Raw genomic sequence first — 18,746 nt, 5'->3', positions numbered from 1 at the left:
TCTGTCTCTGCCCCTCCCTTCCACCCTCTCTAAAAAAAAATCAGTGGAAAAAATATCCTCAGGTGAGAATTAATAACAACAAAAAATTCAAATACAGGTGAGCACACCATGCAAATCAAGTCCTCCTACTGGGCCCCAGTTTCTTGCCTACCTACTTAGGACTTTTATGTGTAATTTATATTTTATATATATAATTGGCATATATACACATATAAAATTTTTAACACGAATGGAGTATGCTATAAATAGTTTTGTACCTTCCTTTATTCGCTGCATAATCTTTTAGAAATCTTGATATTTGAGCGTATATAATTCAATGTTATTTGTTTTAAAAAACGGTTTATTTTATAACTGTTTTAGATACACAGAAAAATTGTGAAGCTAGCAGAGAACTCCCGTATGCCCCACGCCCAGTTTCCCCTGTTATTATATCACATCTGACAGGCAGGGGGGGAAGGAGGAAGGAAGAATAACAAATTTAGTTTCAGGGAGTGGGAGAGTGTTTTGTCTTGTCTTGTCTTGTCACTCCCCTTCAAAGTCCCCAGCATCACAGGACCCCAGGTGGAAGCCCTGCTTATGGGAGAGTCTTTAATGATATTCATTGGTTCCAGCCCAGTCAGTCTCTAATCAACTTCCCAATATCAAAACCCTGCTCTCCTAGAGCAAGCCTCAAATGCCACCATCAGTCAGCATAACCTACCTTGACGACATATACGCCAAGCTTAGAGCCAACCCATCCAAAACAGGAGCACATCCCTCCCATCTGTCCCTGGAGGGCCCTGTCTCCTCCCTCGTGGCACGGTCCCCAGGGTGCCGGGAACCCTCCAGGCCCACGTGGGCCTGCTGCACTCAGGGTGTCGCCCACCACAGAGCTGATGGATTCAGCGTCACTAAGGTGTCGGTAGCTGGTAGTGGCCACTGTGTTCAGCACGAAATGTGTACATTTTGAAGGCGGAAAAAAACCAACCCTCATCCTAAAGATACAAATCTCTAAAGGCAGAATTCAGCCATCGTGATGCAGGAGAGGAGATACATACACACGAAAGGAGATGCACACACCCTCCCAGTCCCATCCCGTCCTATTTACACCGAGTGAGCCCTGGGCGAGGGAAGGAACCCCTGCCTTGGAGGGGCCGGGGTGTCAGGCCCCCAGAAACAGGCTGCGCAGCGGGAGGAAACTGCTTATTAACACACCGCAGAGGGTGGGCCCAGCGCGGCTGGAGGAGGGGGCTTCAGTAAGGCAGGAAAACCAAACTGCTCCTTCTGGACATCAGAATATACAAAGAACGAAAATGCCTCACTCCACAAAAGACACCGTCTGAGACGCGTTCCCTGTCACAGCCACCTGCCTTTTCATTAGGATTCTGGGTTCTGTCTCATTAAACAGAAGGGTTGATTCAGTTGGGTCCGTCTAATTATTCTTATTAAAATATGTAACCATAATATTTTAATTGTAAATTAAAGTTGCATGCATGAATGAGTCTGAATTCATTTTAATTTTACAATGGCCCAATGCCAAGGCCATTTTTATGGGGAAGATCCATCAGCTCGGATACTGCTCTCCTGGGAATTCAAACCCATGTGCAAATGGAACATGTTTAACTAACAAGGGAGACTCGCACTCCCTGTTCTCCTCTCTCTAGATTTATTACAGTAATAAAGCTATTTTAACAAGAGAGATTGCATTTGGTTCCCCACCCCCCAAATCTTTAAAAAAGAAAAAATTACCAAACTTCTAGGCTGGCACTACCAGTTAGGTAGAACAGAGATGTCACTCTGGGCTGTTTGAATCTTGAACAAGGATGGTAAATAGCTCTCAATTCATGTGCCAACCTCATGATTAATTAGTACCGTCTGCTGTGGGTGCCGGGAGTTTACACACACACTGCCCCTTGGTCTAGATTCTAGAACAATCAGTGGGATTGCATTGCATTCAGCCCTTCCATATGCAGTTAGGTAGGACCTGAATAATTTTCCACCAAACAACCACCAGCCACGAGGATATTTAAAGACTCAGCCAAAACCTCCTCCACTTCTAACTGGCAATGAGGACAGGGAGCTGTTGAGGTAGGCGGTGAGATAAAAATACCTTTTATAATTGAGGCTTTAGAGACACCTCTTTGTGATTTCTAAGCTTAGTCAGACAACCTGGTGTGAAGTCTGGGGGAAGAAAGATTGTTCCAGGCGGTGGGGAAAACATCTATGAAAGCCCAGGGCCCAGAGTGCAGAGCAGTCAACACTAAATAAGCTCTGAAATGAGGAGTGAGAAGTGCGCTGGGGTCGGGGGAGGGGCAGGAGATGAGCCTGGAGAAGGAAACAGGGTCAGATCATAAGAGGTCTTAGAAACCTCATTTGGGAGTTTTGACTTTGTTCTAAGAGCAACGCATTAGAAGCCAGGTAATTCGGCCACATGTAGAAAATGGGTTGGTAAGTGATGAGCTTATATTACTCTATGCCCAGAATCTAGCCCTGTGGGGCCATTTCATGCTGAGGGGCTAAAGTAAATTTCTGAATATTACACCTCTTTTCCTCTACAGTATTTTTTCCTTTTCGGCTGAAGGGCTCTCCAGTTTAAAATTCCTTAATGTGATAATACTATTACATAATTATTTCTAATAAAGGAATTTTGTGAGGTCAGTAAAATGCTTTCTTTATGTAATTGGTTAAAATTTGTGTCTCGTTTCTATTCACTGAAATCAGTTCATAATAAAAATCAAGCGATTAAACCAACCCAGAAAAAAAAAAAAAAAGCTTCTAATTGGAGACAAGTCTTTGTGGCTTTCACTAGCAGTTTTCCCCCAGAGAAGAACCTCTAAAATGTGCCTCTGAAACAGTACTGGAGATGGGCACGACCCCACTCCCTTGGCACAGCCGGCCCAGGTCAGGCCCATGCAGGTGAGTAGGAGCATTCACCTGATCCGAAGGGAGGTCTGGCCTCTGCCCTGGGCTCCTGGGAGGTGCCCTCAGGGCCCCAGCAATGTCCCGCCTGAAAGGAATCTCTGTTTGCCTGGCCTTTGGCCACTGGACAGTCTGACAATGTGAATATGACGGGGGCTCAGGGTCACGCTGTATCAGGTATGACGCCTAAAGGAACTGGAGACTAAAGGTGTGAACTTGACCCCAGGAGGAATGGAGACTGAAAGTCAACCACACAGTAAACACTGAGCCCCAATGACACCAAGGTTTGGTGAGCTCCCCTGTGCATATTGTCACACACAGACAGCAGGAAGATGACTCCTTAAGGAAAGGACAACCAGAAGCTCCACATTTGACCCCTCCCCAACTTTGCCCTATGTCTCTTCCTTGGACTGGTTCTGATTCGTACCCTTCCCTATAAAAAACCGTAACCGTGAGTGTAGCAGCTCTCAGTGAGTTCCATGAGCTTTTCCTGTGAATTATCAAAGCTGAGGATGTTTGGGGAACCCTGGAACTTATCACTGGTGTCATAAATGAGGGCAGCTGTGTGGGGACTTGAAGTTTGGCCAACTTCACGGAGAATGTATGTCCTGAAGCCAGCAGCTTGGTCCCAGAACTAGTATAGAAAGACAGGGGAAAGGACACCTGACCTTGGAACTGTGTGGGGCTACCTTGGGGGGTGGGGTAAGTTGGGGGACTGACAGGAAAGGGACACAAGGTGCCTCCTGGGGTGCTAAAAGCATCTATACCTTGATCCAAGTGGTTGCGACCCAGATGTAAACATAAGGAAAAATCCACTGAGCCGTCGTACTCATAAGATCAGGGCATTTTAACCACTTTACTGTACATGCTATACCCAATTTTTAAAAGTTTAAAACAAAAAACACAGCCCTTGAAAATGAGGGAGCCCAGCCTGTAATTTAAGGATGAAGTAGGCTCGATTGCTGAGGAGAACCTGAACCCAAGGGCAGGGCTGGTGAGATTCAACGAAGGAGTTTGTGGAAGGATTCCCTGAACTGGCTTGCTTAGTGCTTTCGATTTGGACAAGGTGGTTGTGTGCCTATGTCTGTGTGTATGTGTATGTGTGTGTGTCTGTCTGTGTGTGTGCGCATGTACCCTAAAAAGGCCGGTGTGTGGCTGTTCAGTTGCATTAGACTCACCTAGTGACCATGTGTGTGGCACAAGAGGAGACAGGGCAGGACAAGCTGGTCCTTCTGTGGGACAGCCACTCAGCAAAGGGTTGGTGTGGCCGTGGTCCTACCCTCCCATTAGACGGAAGCTCCAGAAGCTGGGATTGGAGGCCTGAGAGGTCAGGCTGGGTTGGGGACAGCCTTGCCCGCGTATGTGACACCAAGCCAAGAGTTCTAAGAGGCACCAGCAGGGCAAAACTGAAAGTAATGGCAGACAGTTGCCCTGGGCTGTTACCAGAGGTGGGGAAAGTCAGGGGTGAGGCCACTGAGTAGAAAAACAAGAACTCGGGCTGGGGGAAGCTGTTTCAAGCAGAGGGTAGGGGAAGAGTCTGGGAGAAGTCTGAGTCATGGGGAAAGATACTTTTATAATGGGGGGAGGGGGCTGAGCTGAGAAACCGCTCAGTCTCAAAGAATGAGAGCTGGGAGAGGGCAGCTGTGCTTTGCTCATTCAGGAGCCCTCCCCCAGGAAGCCCGACCGCATCTTGACCTTGACTCTCCGCCACAGACTTGTGGTTAGTGAATGAAGAACTAACCTGCAGTGAGTCAAAACGCACAGATCATTTACTTCTGGATTTCTGATGACATACCTCTTTCTGTTGTTCTGGAAGCATCTTCAGCATAGGACACGATCAATCTGAAAATAAGATACCAGCACTCGGTGACTTGGAACCTGGAGCAGATAAGCCTCTCCTGGCTGCCCACCCAAATCCCCGAGAGCCTGCCCGCCCTGCCCTCCTGCCCACCGTGGTCTCGGGAAGGGAAACCTCTGCTGTTCCCTCCCCCATGTCCACGCTAACTGGGATATCGGTCCACACTGGGGCTGGGGAGTTTGGGACTCGGCAAGTCCGAGGCAGCTAGATGATGACAGGTCCTCAAACTGGAAGGCCAGACAGAGTGGGACTGGAGTGGCAGCCTTGAGACTCAGGTGAAGCCTGAGATGTGGGGGAGCAGAGGGACCCTGAGGGCCAGCCAGGATGCCGGTTGGCAGTGGGATGGAGAAAAGGGAAAAGATGTCTAGAGAGATCCACCTCTGAGAACAGCCCTGACGGTTCTGCCAGCAACTCAGCCTTTCAAGGAACAGGTCGTTCCTGTGGCATTTAAGCCACTCCAGTGTCCAGATAACAGATGGTGTGGCCCCAAGAGGGACGAAGGTCGGGACCTTGACTCTGACCTTCCAGTTAGTGAGTCAGCCTATCAGTTGACTCCAGGCCCCGCAGGTCCTGGGGTGTCGACTGTCCTTTAAACCCTCATTTATTACAGAGGTCATCGGAGTTAACATCTGCTCCCTGCCCTCCCTCTCCCCAAATTTAATCCCTTGACTACATGCACGATCTATAGTCTTACAACCAAAAGGTAGTTATGGCTACCGGGTCACTATTTGCCTTTATTTTGATCACACTAAGTCTGTACCCATTTTCCAGATAACTATTATCATCCACAAGTATTTCCTGAGTCCTTAGGACTGTGGGGAATATGAGGAAGCCAGGACAGTCGCTCTGGCCTCCAGTGCCATTCACATGGTGTCAGGGGGGAGATAACCCACAGCACACAGAGGAAAGGAACTCCTCCGGAGGTGAGCGACGCACAGCATGAGCAGCAGGCGGGCTCCCGGGGGAAGGAAGTTCCTTTCACCTGGAGTGGGCAGGGAGAATGAGGAATTCCAATGTTCATGAGAATAAGAGGGAACACAGGTGTGACGGTGGCATGGACAGAGGATGGAAAAAACACAGCAGACAATCAAGAGATGGTGACCAGGCCAGATCAGCTGAGGGAATGGATTCTTGGAGGGTGGAGTGGGTTGAATTGTTGCCACCAAAAAGATATATCTGTGCCCTCTGGAACCTGTGAATGTGATCTTATTTGGAAAAGGGGGCTTTGCAAGTGGGTGGGCCCTAAATCCAATGCCAAGTTACCTCTTATAAAACACAGAAGAGGAGAGAACACCCCCCCACACACAGAGGAGATGGCATGTGAAGATGGAAGCAGCAACTGGAGTGATGCAGCCACAAGCCAAGGACACTTGGAGCCACCAGAAGCTGGAAGAGGGAAGAAGGATCCTCCCCTAGAGCTTACAGAGGGAGCACAGTCCTACCAACACCTTGATTTCGGATTTCTCCAGAATTTGAGAAAATAAATTTCTGTTGTTCAAAGGCACCAAATCTGTGGTAGTTTCTTCTAGCAGCCACAGGCAACAACACAGAGAAGGTGTGGGGGATTAGATTAGAAAGACAGGCTGGGTCATAGCTGGGAAGAAGGGAATTCACTCATTCATTCATGCCTTCACCCAGTAAATATTTATAAAGCTCCTACTATGTGCATGTGCTGGACTAGGAGTGGGATATACAGTGGAATACAGAGCAGACTCAGGGCTTATGAGATGATTTCACAATTATAATGTGTAAATGATATGAAAGGAAGGGAAAGGTCACCCTATATGAGAATGGAGGGACTAAATGGGGGACAGGTGTTGGCTGGGAAGGCTTTACTAAGAAAGTGGCATTTAAGCTAGGCCTAAAGAATGGTGTAATTTTGCCAGGAATGCAGAAGGAGAAAGACACTCTAAGCGGAAGGACTGTCATGTGCAAAGGGGCAGAGGCTAGAGGGAGGAGTTGCTCGACTTCGGGTTATTGAAAGGATTCCTGTATCAGATGACAGTGAGACCTGGGGTTGCATCCATCTCAGGATCTGGCCGTGGTCCCTACACACACTACACTGCCCCACACAGCTGTACCTCTGCCCAGGTAGGTCCTCTATCCTCATGCCTCTCCCCCTTCCAGATCCCCTGCAAACTCCCACTCCTCTTCCATGATTCTGCTCAGAAATCACTTCCCCTCCCTTGCCTGGCTCTTTGCCCCCATTACACAGCATGCTGTGCAGTCCCTGGTTAACATTAACCTTGCTTGCGTCATAATATTTGTATATTCTGTCTCTCCAACTGGTTAAATTTCTCCAGCAGAGCCTATCTGTGTTTCCTTATGTATAAACTTCACAATGACCTGGTGAGGGAGATGTGAGTGTCCTCACTTTACACACTTAAGAAAACAGAAGCAGAGGGATTAAGCTGCCCCAAGCCACACTCGAGAGAGCTCAAGTCCAGTTGCAAGTCAAGGAGATCTGCTTTCCAACCCTGTTCTCTCCACTGCCCAAGGCTGCCTCCGTGACCGTGACAGGAACCAACAGTTCAGAGTTGGGCCTAGTTCTCCCTGAAGGGCTTGGGCTTTTCCTACGCGGGCAGAAGACTCTGCAGTTCTACCAGGGGGTCGGCCACCCTGAGATGCTACAGACCACGGCAAACTGTGAAAAGGTTAAGCCAGCCCCAAACATTATGGAGGCCCACATTGCCAACCTTAAATATCTTACATTTGGACACGGGGATGGGGGATGGTTGGAGGGGGAAAGACTCATTTTTTACTCCACATACATACTATTGTTGGAATTTTTCCAGTTCACACAATTAATATTCTACTTCTTGAAGTATGAATTATTTAAAATAAATTAAGTACCACAATTCTATCAGATGAAATAGTGACTCTAACATAAATTACAAAAGATTTCTATTTCATGTAAAGTAAAAAGCAGATTCGAATGCAAGAAGAGACGCTACCTTTATGACACAACATAAAATGGTGTTTGGTACTGGACCTTGCCATGGCAACTACTCATGGGGAGAGGAAACTAAATGATAGCGCAATAGTGACGGATTGAGATAAAAGGTCAATTGTCTATAATTTGGCAAACCGAAGCTGCTAAACAGAAATCAACCCCTAACAAAATGATGTTGTCCTGGCAGTGTGTAAAATTTTCGATTGGTTTAGATTTCCAACTTGCCCAGCCCATGTGTCTGGGAGAACTCTTGCCTCACTGGAAGACTTTGAGGCCAGTGAGTATGGAAATATGCCTCCAGGTGACCTGCAAAAGGCTGCCCTTAGAGCATCTGTCTCCCACCAGCACGGGACAACCACGCACACCTGGACGGTCACTCGCTGCAACCCACTCTCCTTCCCACTTCCCTCCTCCAAGAATTACTAGATCTCACACCATTCTAAACAACGGGAATGATTTCTCAAACCTGTTGCTCAGGTTGGAGTTGGGTACCACAGATGACAGGTGTGTGAGCTGTCCCAGCGCCAAGAAACACAGCAGCTACAGAAACTCGCCCGAGAGACTCGATGCGCGTCTTCGCACCCCGATACCCGCCTTGAGAGCGTGATTTGCCAAAACCAGAAACTTCGGGAGAAAACTGCCTCCATTTCCACCTTGGAATATTTCTTCTATAAAATACAAAACGTCTGTGAAACCAAGTTAAAATTCTACAGAGCAGGGGTCTGCAATTTTGTTCTATAAAGGGCTAGATGGCAAATATTTGAGGCTTGGCTGGTCATCCGGTGTCTGTCGAAATGACTGGAGTCTGCGGTGCAGTGAGAACTCACCCACAGGCGAGAGGTAACGGAATGAGCACAGCTGTGTTCCAGTAAAACTTTATCTACAAAAACAGGTGGACCCTGCCTGTGGCGCAATGAATAGCGTGCTTCAGTTCTGTACCTTAATAAGCCCTTTCTTAGATGAACAGGCGGAACCTCTGCAAGCCTGAACCCCATCTGCATACTATGGGTGGTCTCCTCTGAGAAGCAACCTACTGACCCAGAGTTTGTAGACTCTACGTGGGTGGGGCAAGAAAGGATTGCATACTTTTCCAATGGTGAAATAAGGAATAACAAGTATGGTTTATACCATTCTTTTACATGAAAATAAAGGAGGGGTGTTAAGTAGCATAATTTTGGGTTTTCCTACCATCCCGTGTCAAAGGCTGATTAACCCAACAAATTTGCTAATCGTGAAATGAGACTGGAGTAGCATCAAAGCCACAAGGACATCCTAAACAGAATGACATGGTTTTATCAAATATCTACACTTATCTACCCACTGTAACAATATATAATTTCATAAACCAAACAGATATGATTTCCTGTGTTTCCAACACAGAAGCCAAGAGAAATCTCCTGTGCTCCTAGAAGACAATCCAGGTGGATTCGTAACTAACCTCAGGGTGGGCAGGGCCTTTCTAAGAGGAAGAAGAGATAAGTGAATTTTATAAGAAATAACTTTTGTATCTTTTCTTTGCTGTGTCAGAATAGTGTATTTTTGTCTATTAAATTAGAATGCTTCTTTAATGATAATATCCACTGCCGACAAGCACCAAAATATGGAAACTGGACAGAGTGGGGCAGCCATGCATTTCCAGGGGCCAGCAGCACGTGCACAACCATTTATAATCCAGGCCCAGGTGTTTCTTCCTGTCTGATCTCAGAACTTTAAAAAGGCAAGCGAAAAACATAAAAACAAGCCGATATCTGAAATGTTGTTAAATTTTGAGATAATAAAATCCTCACTTAAGTTTTTCTAGCACTTATCACAAAAGAAAATATTAAAGAGGATTAGCAATCTGAAAAAATACTGGTTCATAGCACGTAAAACAATGAAACTTGCTACATAATCTCTACAACATAATCTCTAGATGATCTCTACAGTGAGTTCCATTTATGGTCATGAGTATGACTGCTAGGCCAAATTTAGGGTTTAAAATCCAGGAACAAAAAATATGTATACTACAGAATTTCAACCTCACCACTATGTTGGTAGCATTTAGAAAAAAGCTCTACTTTAGACTTACAGATGCTCTGGACACACAGCATGTGCGTACTAAACCTCACCTCCACCTCCCTTCATACACACACTAAGGAGAGCCACAGCAGGGGGAGGGTTGTGTGTGTGCCAAACATAATAGAATAAACAGAATTGAAGGAAATAAGTTATAAAAAGCAGATGTTGGAGAGAGAAGTTAACCACTACACCAGCCAGGCAGGTAATACTGGATTTCCTAGCTTGTGCTGTGACATCCTCTCTCCTCAAAACAATCCTAACTTCCCAGATCAAATCTAAAAATATTTTCTACTGTTGCTGAAAGGTCTCCTTCCTGTTTTTATGCTACTAAGGTTCTCCAGATTAGTGATTTATCTGGGCCATTCATTTTCCTCTTTTAGGAAAGCAGATAAATTTCAGAAGGTAGGGGAGGGGTATTACTAATTTAAATATTAATGTGAATTACTCCAATCCAATTGCATTCCTATTAACTGAGAGCTATCTACCTTCAACTACTCACTCCCCTCCCCCAAGCCCACCACCACCTTAGAGTTTTAATTAGAATGAGAAAGAGGGAAAACCATTGATACCTGGGTGTATGGAGTTCTTGGCAAGCCGATGAATCCCTCAGTTCCCTGTTACAGAATCATGAAAGACCTGAGGACACAGCCTCCTAAAGAAGATAGAAAATGTCCTGTTCTCCTCTCCTGCCAACAATTGGAGATGTTTTTTCAGCTCTCTGTCCATTCTACCCCTTCACCCGGTAAGATGACTTTGCAGAAGTACTACCATGACTTCCCATCAAACTACTACCTGAAAGATGGCATGAAAAGAATAAAATACCTAGAATTAAATTTAACAAAAGAAGTGCAAAAATATACTCTGAAAGCTACAAAACATTGTTGAAAGAAATTAAAGAGCTAAGTAAATAGAAAAACATCCCATGTTCATGGATCAGGAGTCTTACCTTTGTTGAAATGGCAATTCTCCCCAAACTGATCTACAGATTCAATGCAATCTCTATCAAAATCTCAGCTGACTTCTTTGTACAAATTGACAAGCTGATTCTAAAATTCATGTCTACCTACAAGCAACCCAGAATAGCCAAAACAATCCTGAAAAAGAAGAACAAAGTAGGACTCCCACTTCCTGATTTCAAAACTTACTACGAAGCAACAGTACTCAAGACAGTGTGCAACTGGCACAAGGATAAACAAATAGATCAACAGAATACAACTGAGAGTCCAGAAATAAGCCCATATCTCTATGGTCAACTGATTTTCAACAAGGGTGCTGAAACCATTCAATGGAAAAAGAATAGTCTTTTCAATAAATGGTGCTGGGACAAGTGGATAGCCATACGCAAGAGAATGAAGTTGGACCCCTTCCTTATACCATTTATAAAAATTAACTCAAAATGGATCAAACACCTATACATAAAAAGAAAAACTGTGAAACTCTTAGAAGAAAACAGAAGTAAATCTTCATGGCCTTGTATTTAGCAAACAATTTTTAGATATAACACCAAAAGCATGAGCAACAAAAGAAAAATAAATTAGACTTCATGAAAATTAAAAATGCTCGTGTTTCAAAGGATACCATCAAGAATGTAAAAAGACAATGCACAGAATGGGAAAAGATATTTGCAAATCATATATCTGATAAGGAATTTGTATCTAAAACATATAAAGAACTTTTACAACTCAATAATAAAAATACTTAAGGATCTAATGCATAACATGGTGACTAAAGTTATTAATACTAAGCAAGCAAAATTGAAATTTTCTAAGCAAGCAAAACCTAAATGTTCTCACCAAAAACAAAGAAAAAGGCAAATAAGTGAGGTAACGGCTGTGTTAATTTCATGGGGGTATCCTTTCACAAATGTTTACATATATCAAATCATCACACTGTACGTTTTGCCAGTTATACCTCAATCAAGCTGTAATAGGCAGGTCACAGACGTGAGCAGAGCAAGGATGACGTGCCAAGTACAGAAGGTCACAGGGCAGAAAGTCTTGTATACATAGCAAGGGGCAAAACTGGGAAAACAAGGACCTAGCCCCAGGATAACCATTGGACCCCAGCATATCTCTGGTCGGGGGTTAGGCCCCCTGACCTTTCCTCCCTCGAGATAACATCTAGGCCTCAGTTGTATTTTAGCTCCAGGCCCAGAAAAGCAGCAAAACCAGACAAGTGACACAGTGGCTGCCTCGGGACCAGCTGCACTGACTAATGACTCCCCCCACCCCTGAGACCCTCCCCTGGGGCCTCCCCTAGGATTTCCACCTGCAAGAGAGAGAAATACCCTCAAGGCAAAGGACCCAGAACGCAGTCCCCCCCAGGGGAGCGCACCTGCACCATTCCCTTCCCCCTCTTCTTCCCTCTAAGGGGCCCCATGAGACTTGCAACCAGGGCAGCGGCAGCTCATCCGGGCTAACCCCCTGAACCTGTCTTAAGGCCCCCTTTTCTCTGACTTCCCAGTGAACCAAAGCAGCCCAGCCTACGCTAAGCCCTTTCTTGTTTCACTGTCCTAAGTGTGTTTTTGCTGCGGCCAATAAACTCTTGCTTGCTTTGGTGCACTTTGTCTCTTGATTGAAATCTTTCCTTCAAGAAAACAAGAATCAAGTTCTCTTCATCTCACCAGTAACAAAGCTAGAAAAATAATAATAATAATAAAAAGACTACTAACTCAATTCAAAAATGGGGAAAGGATCCTGAATAGGTGTTCCTCCAAGGAAGATTTACAAATGGCACATGAAAAGATGTCCAACATCATTAGTCATCAGGGAAAAGCAAGTCAAAAATATAGTGATGAGACAGGCCAGTAAGCCAGGACAATTGGAATAGGGAAACTGAGGCAGAGAGCTACACAAACTGCAGAGCAATTTACAGCAGATACAAGGTCACCACCCTAGAAATAATATCTACGCCTCAGTTGTATTTCAGCTCCAGACCCAGAAAAGCAGCAAAACCTGGTAGGTGACACCAGGACCTGCTGCAATGACTAATGACCCCCTGCCCTGACACTGACCAATTGGTGAAGACCAGAACCCTGAAGAGCACACCTAGAAAACTGATGAATATTCTGCTGAAACCCTCCCCTGAGATCTCCCCTAAGATTCCCACCTTTGAGAAAGAGATAAAGCCTCAACACTAAGGACCCAGCGTCCGCTCTCCCTCTGGAGAGCAGGCCCCTCGATTCCCTTCCCCTCTTCTTCCCGCACAGGCACGCACCTCCTAAACTCTAAGGGACCCCACAAGACTTGCAACCAGGGCAGCAATGGGCAGCAGCAGCTCGTCCCAGGCTCACCCCTGAACCTGATCCCAAGGCCCTGTTTTCTCTGACTTCCCAGAGAGCCAGGGAAGCCCAGCCTAGGCTCTCCTGGTGCTTCTTCTATGCTAGGCCCTTTCTAGTTTTACATCCCCAGCTTTAATAAATGTTCCCTCATAGTTATCTGGACTCGTGTTGTGAAATTTTTCCTGCATAAAGTCAAGAACGCACACACTACCGGCTGGCCCCAGGCAGACCCACCAAGGGCCAGGTCCCCTTTCCGGTAACAGTGATATACCATTTCACACCCACTAGGCTGGCTAGAACCAGAGAGTCGGATAATAATAAATGTTGGCAAGAATATAGAGAAGTTGGAACCCACATACACTGCAGGTGAAAATAAAAAATGGTGCAGCCACTTTAGAAAACAGCCTGGCAGTTCCTCAAACAATTAAGCCTAGACTTAGGAGTGGAAGGTATACACCCATGAAAAATGAAAACAAGTATCCACACATAAATATCAGCATTATTCATAATAGCCAAACGTGGAAATAACCCAAATGTCCATCAATAAATGGATAAACAAAATGTGGTTTATTCCATACAGTGGAATATTATTCGACAATAAAAAGAAATGAAATACTGATACAGGCTACTACTTAGTCCATATATTATAAAAATCCGTTCACATGAAAGTACAGGATAGGGAAATCTATAATGAGAGGAAATAGACTATTTTGGGCTTGGGTGAGGTGGGGGAAGAGGTGGAGATTAGGGGTATAATAGCAGTGATAGCTACAGGGCCATGAAATGACATAATAAAAATATTCTGAAGTTGACTGTGGTACCGGTTGCACATATCTGTGAATATACTAAACACTTTAATTGGGTAAATTGTACTGTATGTGAATATGTCAATAAAGTGTCAGTGTAAGAAATGTACGAACCTGTAAGAATTTTTATGAGTTTATTTGAGCCAAACTGACAATTGCTGGGAAGCAAAACCTCAGCGGATTGAGAAAATGCTCCAGAAAATGACAGTTTTGCACCTTATTTTATATATTACAATCAAAAGAGGAGGCATAAGTGGGTTCCATGAAATCCACTGGGGATAGATTAGGGAGGTGGGAAAAACCAAAGGGGAGGGGACCTCTGGGATTGCATAAAAAGTAAAATGACAGACACATAGGTGGGTACAGGACGGTTAACAATCAACAATTAACATGATAACAGAAAGTGAGGGGATTTTCGGTCTCCACCCTAGTGCAGTGGTTGTGCCTGGGGGGTCAGGAAAAAGGGAAGTTACCTTGACAATCCAAAGGTATGTTGTCACAGATGCAGAAAGACAAGAGGCAGGCTCAGTTAAGAGAAAGGTTGACTTTGTCAGGGAAGATTCTAGCCTAGGATAGGACTGCCTGCCATGACCTGCTGTTAGTTAGAAAGTGTTCATTTCAGACCATCTAACGTGGTCACTTTGGTCTCTGAGTCTGTAAGGCCGCCACGCAGGCCTCCCCCGAGCTTGTCAGGTTTACTATGTTGCCCCTTTCATCCACAAAAGGTGTTTAGAAAGCCCTGGCCGGTTTCACTCAGGGGTTAGAGTGACGGCCTGCGGACTGAAGGGTGCCGGGTTCAATTCCGGCCAAAGGCACATACGTTGGTTGCAGGCTCAATTCTGGCCCCGGTCAGGACCAGTGCAGAGGCGACCAATCGATGTGTCTCTCCCACATCCATGTTTCTCTCTCTCTCTCTCTCTCTCTCCCCCCACCCCCCTTTCACTCGCTGAAAAGCAGTGGGAAAAATTATCCTTGGGTGAGGATTGAAAAAAAAAAAGGTGTTAAAAAAAGGTACAACCTGCAACCCCGAACCTGACCTGTTTCATTCACGGCCTAGTGTCCCTCATCCTGCAAATCACAATGTCTGCCAAGCTGAAGGCCCTCCAGGCATCCTCCATCCCCTGGGGCTCTCCCATCCCCGCCTGGCTCTGACCCAGCCTTTCTCTGACATCTCCTTTTCTAACCCTTCCTTGCACTGGGCCGGGAAACACTCAGCCTAGAGCCAGCAAGTGTCCACATTCAAACCCATCTCAGCAGCATTATCTTAACCAGACCCTGGTTTCTCCGCCTTCCCTTCCCTGTAAACTTCCCCGGTCAAAGCTGATCGGTTCATCAGTGCTCCCATTTCTCAAGACCGTGGGGGGGGGGGGGGGGGAGTTCTTCCTCGCTTCCTCCCTGCTCTTGCCTTAGCTTATCTCCTTCATTCCTGTGACCTAACCCTTCGTTTAACAGCATGTATTTACCGCAATCCCCAACAGAAACTGTTCGAAATAGAACCTCGAAGGCCCACCTAAAAGCCCTCCCTCCCTTGTGTCTGCCCCTCCCGCTCGGTCCACTCTCCCACTGGATGGAAAGCCGCCGGAGCTTGGATGCTGCCCCTCAATCCTCCCTCTGGACTCCCCATGCCACCCAAATGCTCTCCCTCCAGTAGCCTCAGTTTCTGCTTCCATCGAGACACCAGCCACTTCCACGTGTCAATCCCTAGACGGGGCTCAGCGTAACTGTGTCTCTTCCATTTTTCTCTCTTGTCTTGTCCACGACTGAAGAAAATCCGGTCATTTCTGAGACAGGCCCCATCGCCAGGTTATCGTGAGCTCCGGCTTCACTGGGCTCCTCCAGGCTCAGGAGTCTTTCCACTCATCCAGGCAGCTCCAGGCCTTTACCTCCAGCCTCCTCCCTCCTCCCAGGTCTGCTCCCCGCCTGCCAACTGTTAACTGTATCTCCCAGTTCATCAAGTCAGTGAGACCGGGTCCACACTCTTCATCTCATCACAGTCCCCCCTTGAAATCTGCCCTAGATTCACCCACTGCCCTCAGAGAAAACCATCAAGCGCCTCCATCTTCACGATCTCCCCTACCTCCTCCCAGACACTGGCCCGTCAATTTCCCAACCCTAATGACTCCAACTTCTTCCTTTTCTTTATTCTCTTTTTAAATATCTTTATTGATTTCAGAGAGAGGAAGGGAGAGGGAGAGAGAGAGAGAAACATCAATGATAAGAGAGTCATTGATCGGCTGCCTCCTGCACGCCCCCGACTGGGGATCGAGCCTGCAACCCGGGCAAGTGCCCTGACCGGGACTCGAACCATAATCTCCTGGATTATAGGTCGACGCTCTACCGCTGAGCCACGCTGACCAGGCCCAACTTCTCCCTTTCACTAGGCTTTTTTCTCCTTCCTCAACAAGCAAGCTCAAGTTCTCACCCCAGTGTAGACCGGCAGCCCTGGCTGATTCACTCAACCTGTTAAAGACCAGGCTCCTCTGCAGGCATCAGGGACAGGGCAACGAACAAGGCAACCAGGTCCCTGGTCTCCCCTACATCACAGTGGGGGCGGAATGAAAGTAAATGTGTAAATAAATAAATGGACAAGATAATGAACGAGCTTAATGAAGGAAATGAAACAGGGTGATGTGATCAAGAGTGACTACGGGGACTTGGGGGGACTGCTTCACATTCGGGTCTTTAGGGAAGGCTTCTCCGAGGAGGTGACATTTGAGCCAAAACCTGAAAGGCAAAAGGGAGCCAGCGAGAAGACAGTCACTCCAGGAAGTCGATGGCCAGTGCCAAAGCCCCAAGGCGGAATAAGCTTGGAATATGTAGGGAACTGAAAGAAGCCACTGTGGCTGGGGTGTGGTGGGCGAGGGCAGCAAGCTCAGAGAGGGAGGCAGGGCCTGTGGACCGTGGTGGAGAATCCGCGGGGAGGCTGCTGCCATCGAACAGGCCAGAGGTGAGGGAGGCTCAGACGCAGCAGCAGCGGAGGTGTGTACGAGGCGAAGAAGCGGTTGATGTTTCAGCATTTGTGCTCAGGGCCTGCAGGTGACATGCTGAGGCCCACACGGGGGAGGGGGCATTCTTCCCTCAACTTGTGCAGTGACACCAAGGGCTGGTCTTGAATTGCACACAGTAAGGGGCATGTTCTTGGTGGGGGACATGGGTGGTTTCAGTGGTGAGGAACCACATGGCTCCCTAGCAGAAGTCACAGACTCAATGTCACCTTCCGCTTTAATAGGGCAGTTCGCCAGCAGGCTGCCAGCAGCCCTCTTCTCTGCAGCTCTACACCCATTCCCGGAATCGGCCACTATGCCCATGTCACTCGCTAAGGGGCCCGGAATCAGAACCGCCTCTGAGGCCAGCCTGGCCACCTCTTGTGAGCATCTCCATCTAGACATCCTGCAGGCACTTCAAACTTACTGTGTCCAGCCCAGGCTGGCTGTCACACCCCTTTTCCACAACCTATCCAATTCTACCACCTCTGCGTTATCCGTTTCTATTAATGGTGCGACATCTACACAGCGACTCCGGTGGGAATCCCAGAAACTGCCTCGGGTTCCTTCCTGTCCCTTAGTTTCCAAGTCCAATTGGTCAGCAAGCCCTACCAATCCTCTCCCTAAACGCCTCCTGAGTCCATTCCCTCCCTTCTCCCAGCCTCCAACGTCAATGGACTAGTTCAGGCCCTTGTCATTTCTCTCCTGGACCCTAGCTGGGATAATGGCAGATTCCCAGCACCTGACACACTTAGCAGGCTCTCAGTTAATGCTTTTTGAATGAATAAATGAGAGAGAGAGAGAAAGTACGTGAATGAACCAAATGACTGCGTGAACAAGCGAGGAAATCAATCAATAAATAAACAAAAGAATAAATGCAAGCTGTGTAGGAACAAAGAAAACTAAGGGATATATAGTCTAGTGGAGGAAATGCAACCAAGCCAGGACAAGGCATCAGGTGATCAACAGACTGCTACGTGGGGGGGGGAACTAACATACTGTGAGTCTTGCAGTGGTCAAGCACTAACCCACACACTGCACACACAGTTCAAACATGACTCACCCAGCCACCATGTGATACACCGCGCTCCAGGTAAGGAAACTGACATGCAAAGAAGTGAAATAACCTTCTGAGGTCACCTGCCTCATAAGTGGCAGGGTTCACATTCAAACCTAGGTCCGCAGGCCCCAAATCCCATGTTGGTCATGGACACAGGTTTAGAAGACAGGCTGGACTTCAGAAGATAATAATAATAACCAACACGAGAGTGCTTTACTATTCTAGAAGCTTTACTTCTATCCTCAGAGAAGGATGGTAGGTAGGAATATTATCCCCATTTTACAGGATCTGATTATCAGTCCGATGACAGGTTCGGTATCATAATACTTCCCATTTTCGTACCACACGTGAACAATGAGCTTTAAGAGGAGGGAGAAGGTGGAGAAAAGCAGGGGGTGGGGTTTTGTTACATGAGTGTTTAGGGTAAAAACAAACTTAGGCACATTGGTTTGGCTGAGCCCCCAGTTATGTAAGGCCTAAACTATTGAACCCTTCTTCTAAAGCATGCAGTCTTTACACGCATATAATTCCTGACTATTCTTTTCAGAGAGTGTGAACATAGCAGGTCCTCCCAGGCTGGCAAAGCAACAGTGAGAAGCCCGGTGAAGCAACCTCACCACCACCCAGAGATGGCCCCGGGGGGAGTGAAAGAATAGCCTCAGGGAGGCAAGAATCCCTCGTACAGGCACTACCAAGATCAAGTGTCTGCTTGGTGAACAATTCTAGAGGCCCGCTGAACAACACTGGACCTGCAGTTAACAGCGCTGCTCTGTGCACTTACAAAGTTGTTAAGTGTTCTTACTACACTAAAATAACATTTTTTAAAAAAATGGTCAGCTATCTGCCAAG

The 18,746-nt window shown here is 46.7% G+C and overlaps 1 protein-coding gene across 1 annotated transcript in view; it reads right to left on the bottom strand.

Moving 5' to 3' along the window:
* The window catches only part of SNX10 (sorting nexin 10), a 55,850-nt gene that overhangs the window by 21,943 nt on the left and 15,161 nt on the right, over positions 1–18,746 (bottom strand). Inside the window, exon 2 of the mRNA XM_087821220.1 lies at positions 4,694–4,740. Coding sequence (XP_087677346.1) covers positions 4,694–4,726 — 33 coding nt within the window. The 5' untranslated portion in view covers positions 4,727–4,740. The remainder of the gene's footprint in view (positions 1–4,693; positions 4,741–18,746) is intronic.

This window comes from Miniopterus natalensis, chromosome 10 (assembly GCF_054644295.1).
Source record: "Miniopterus natalensis isolate mMinNat1 chromosome 10, mMinNat1.hap1, whole genome shotgun sequence".
Lineage (NCBI taxonomy): Eukaryota > Metazoa > Chordata > Mammalia > Chiroptera > Miniopteridae > Miniopterus > Miniopterus natalensis.
Note: the sequence above shows the minus strand (reverse complement) of the source record. Positions and strands in the feature narration are given on the sequence as shown.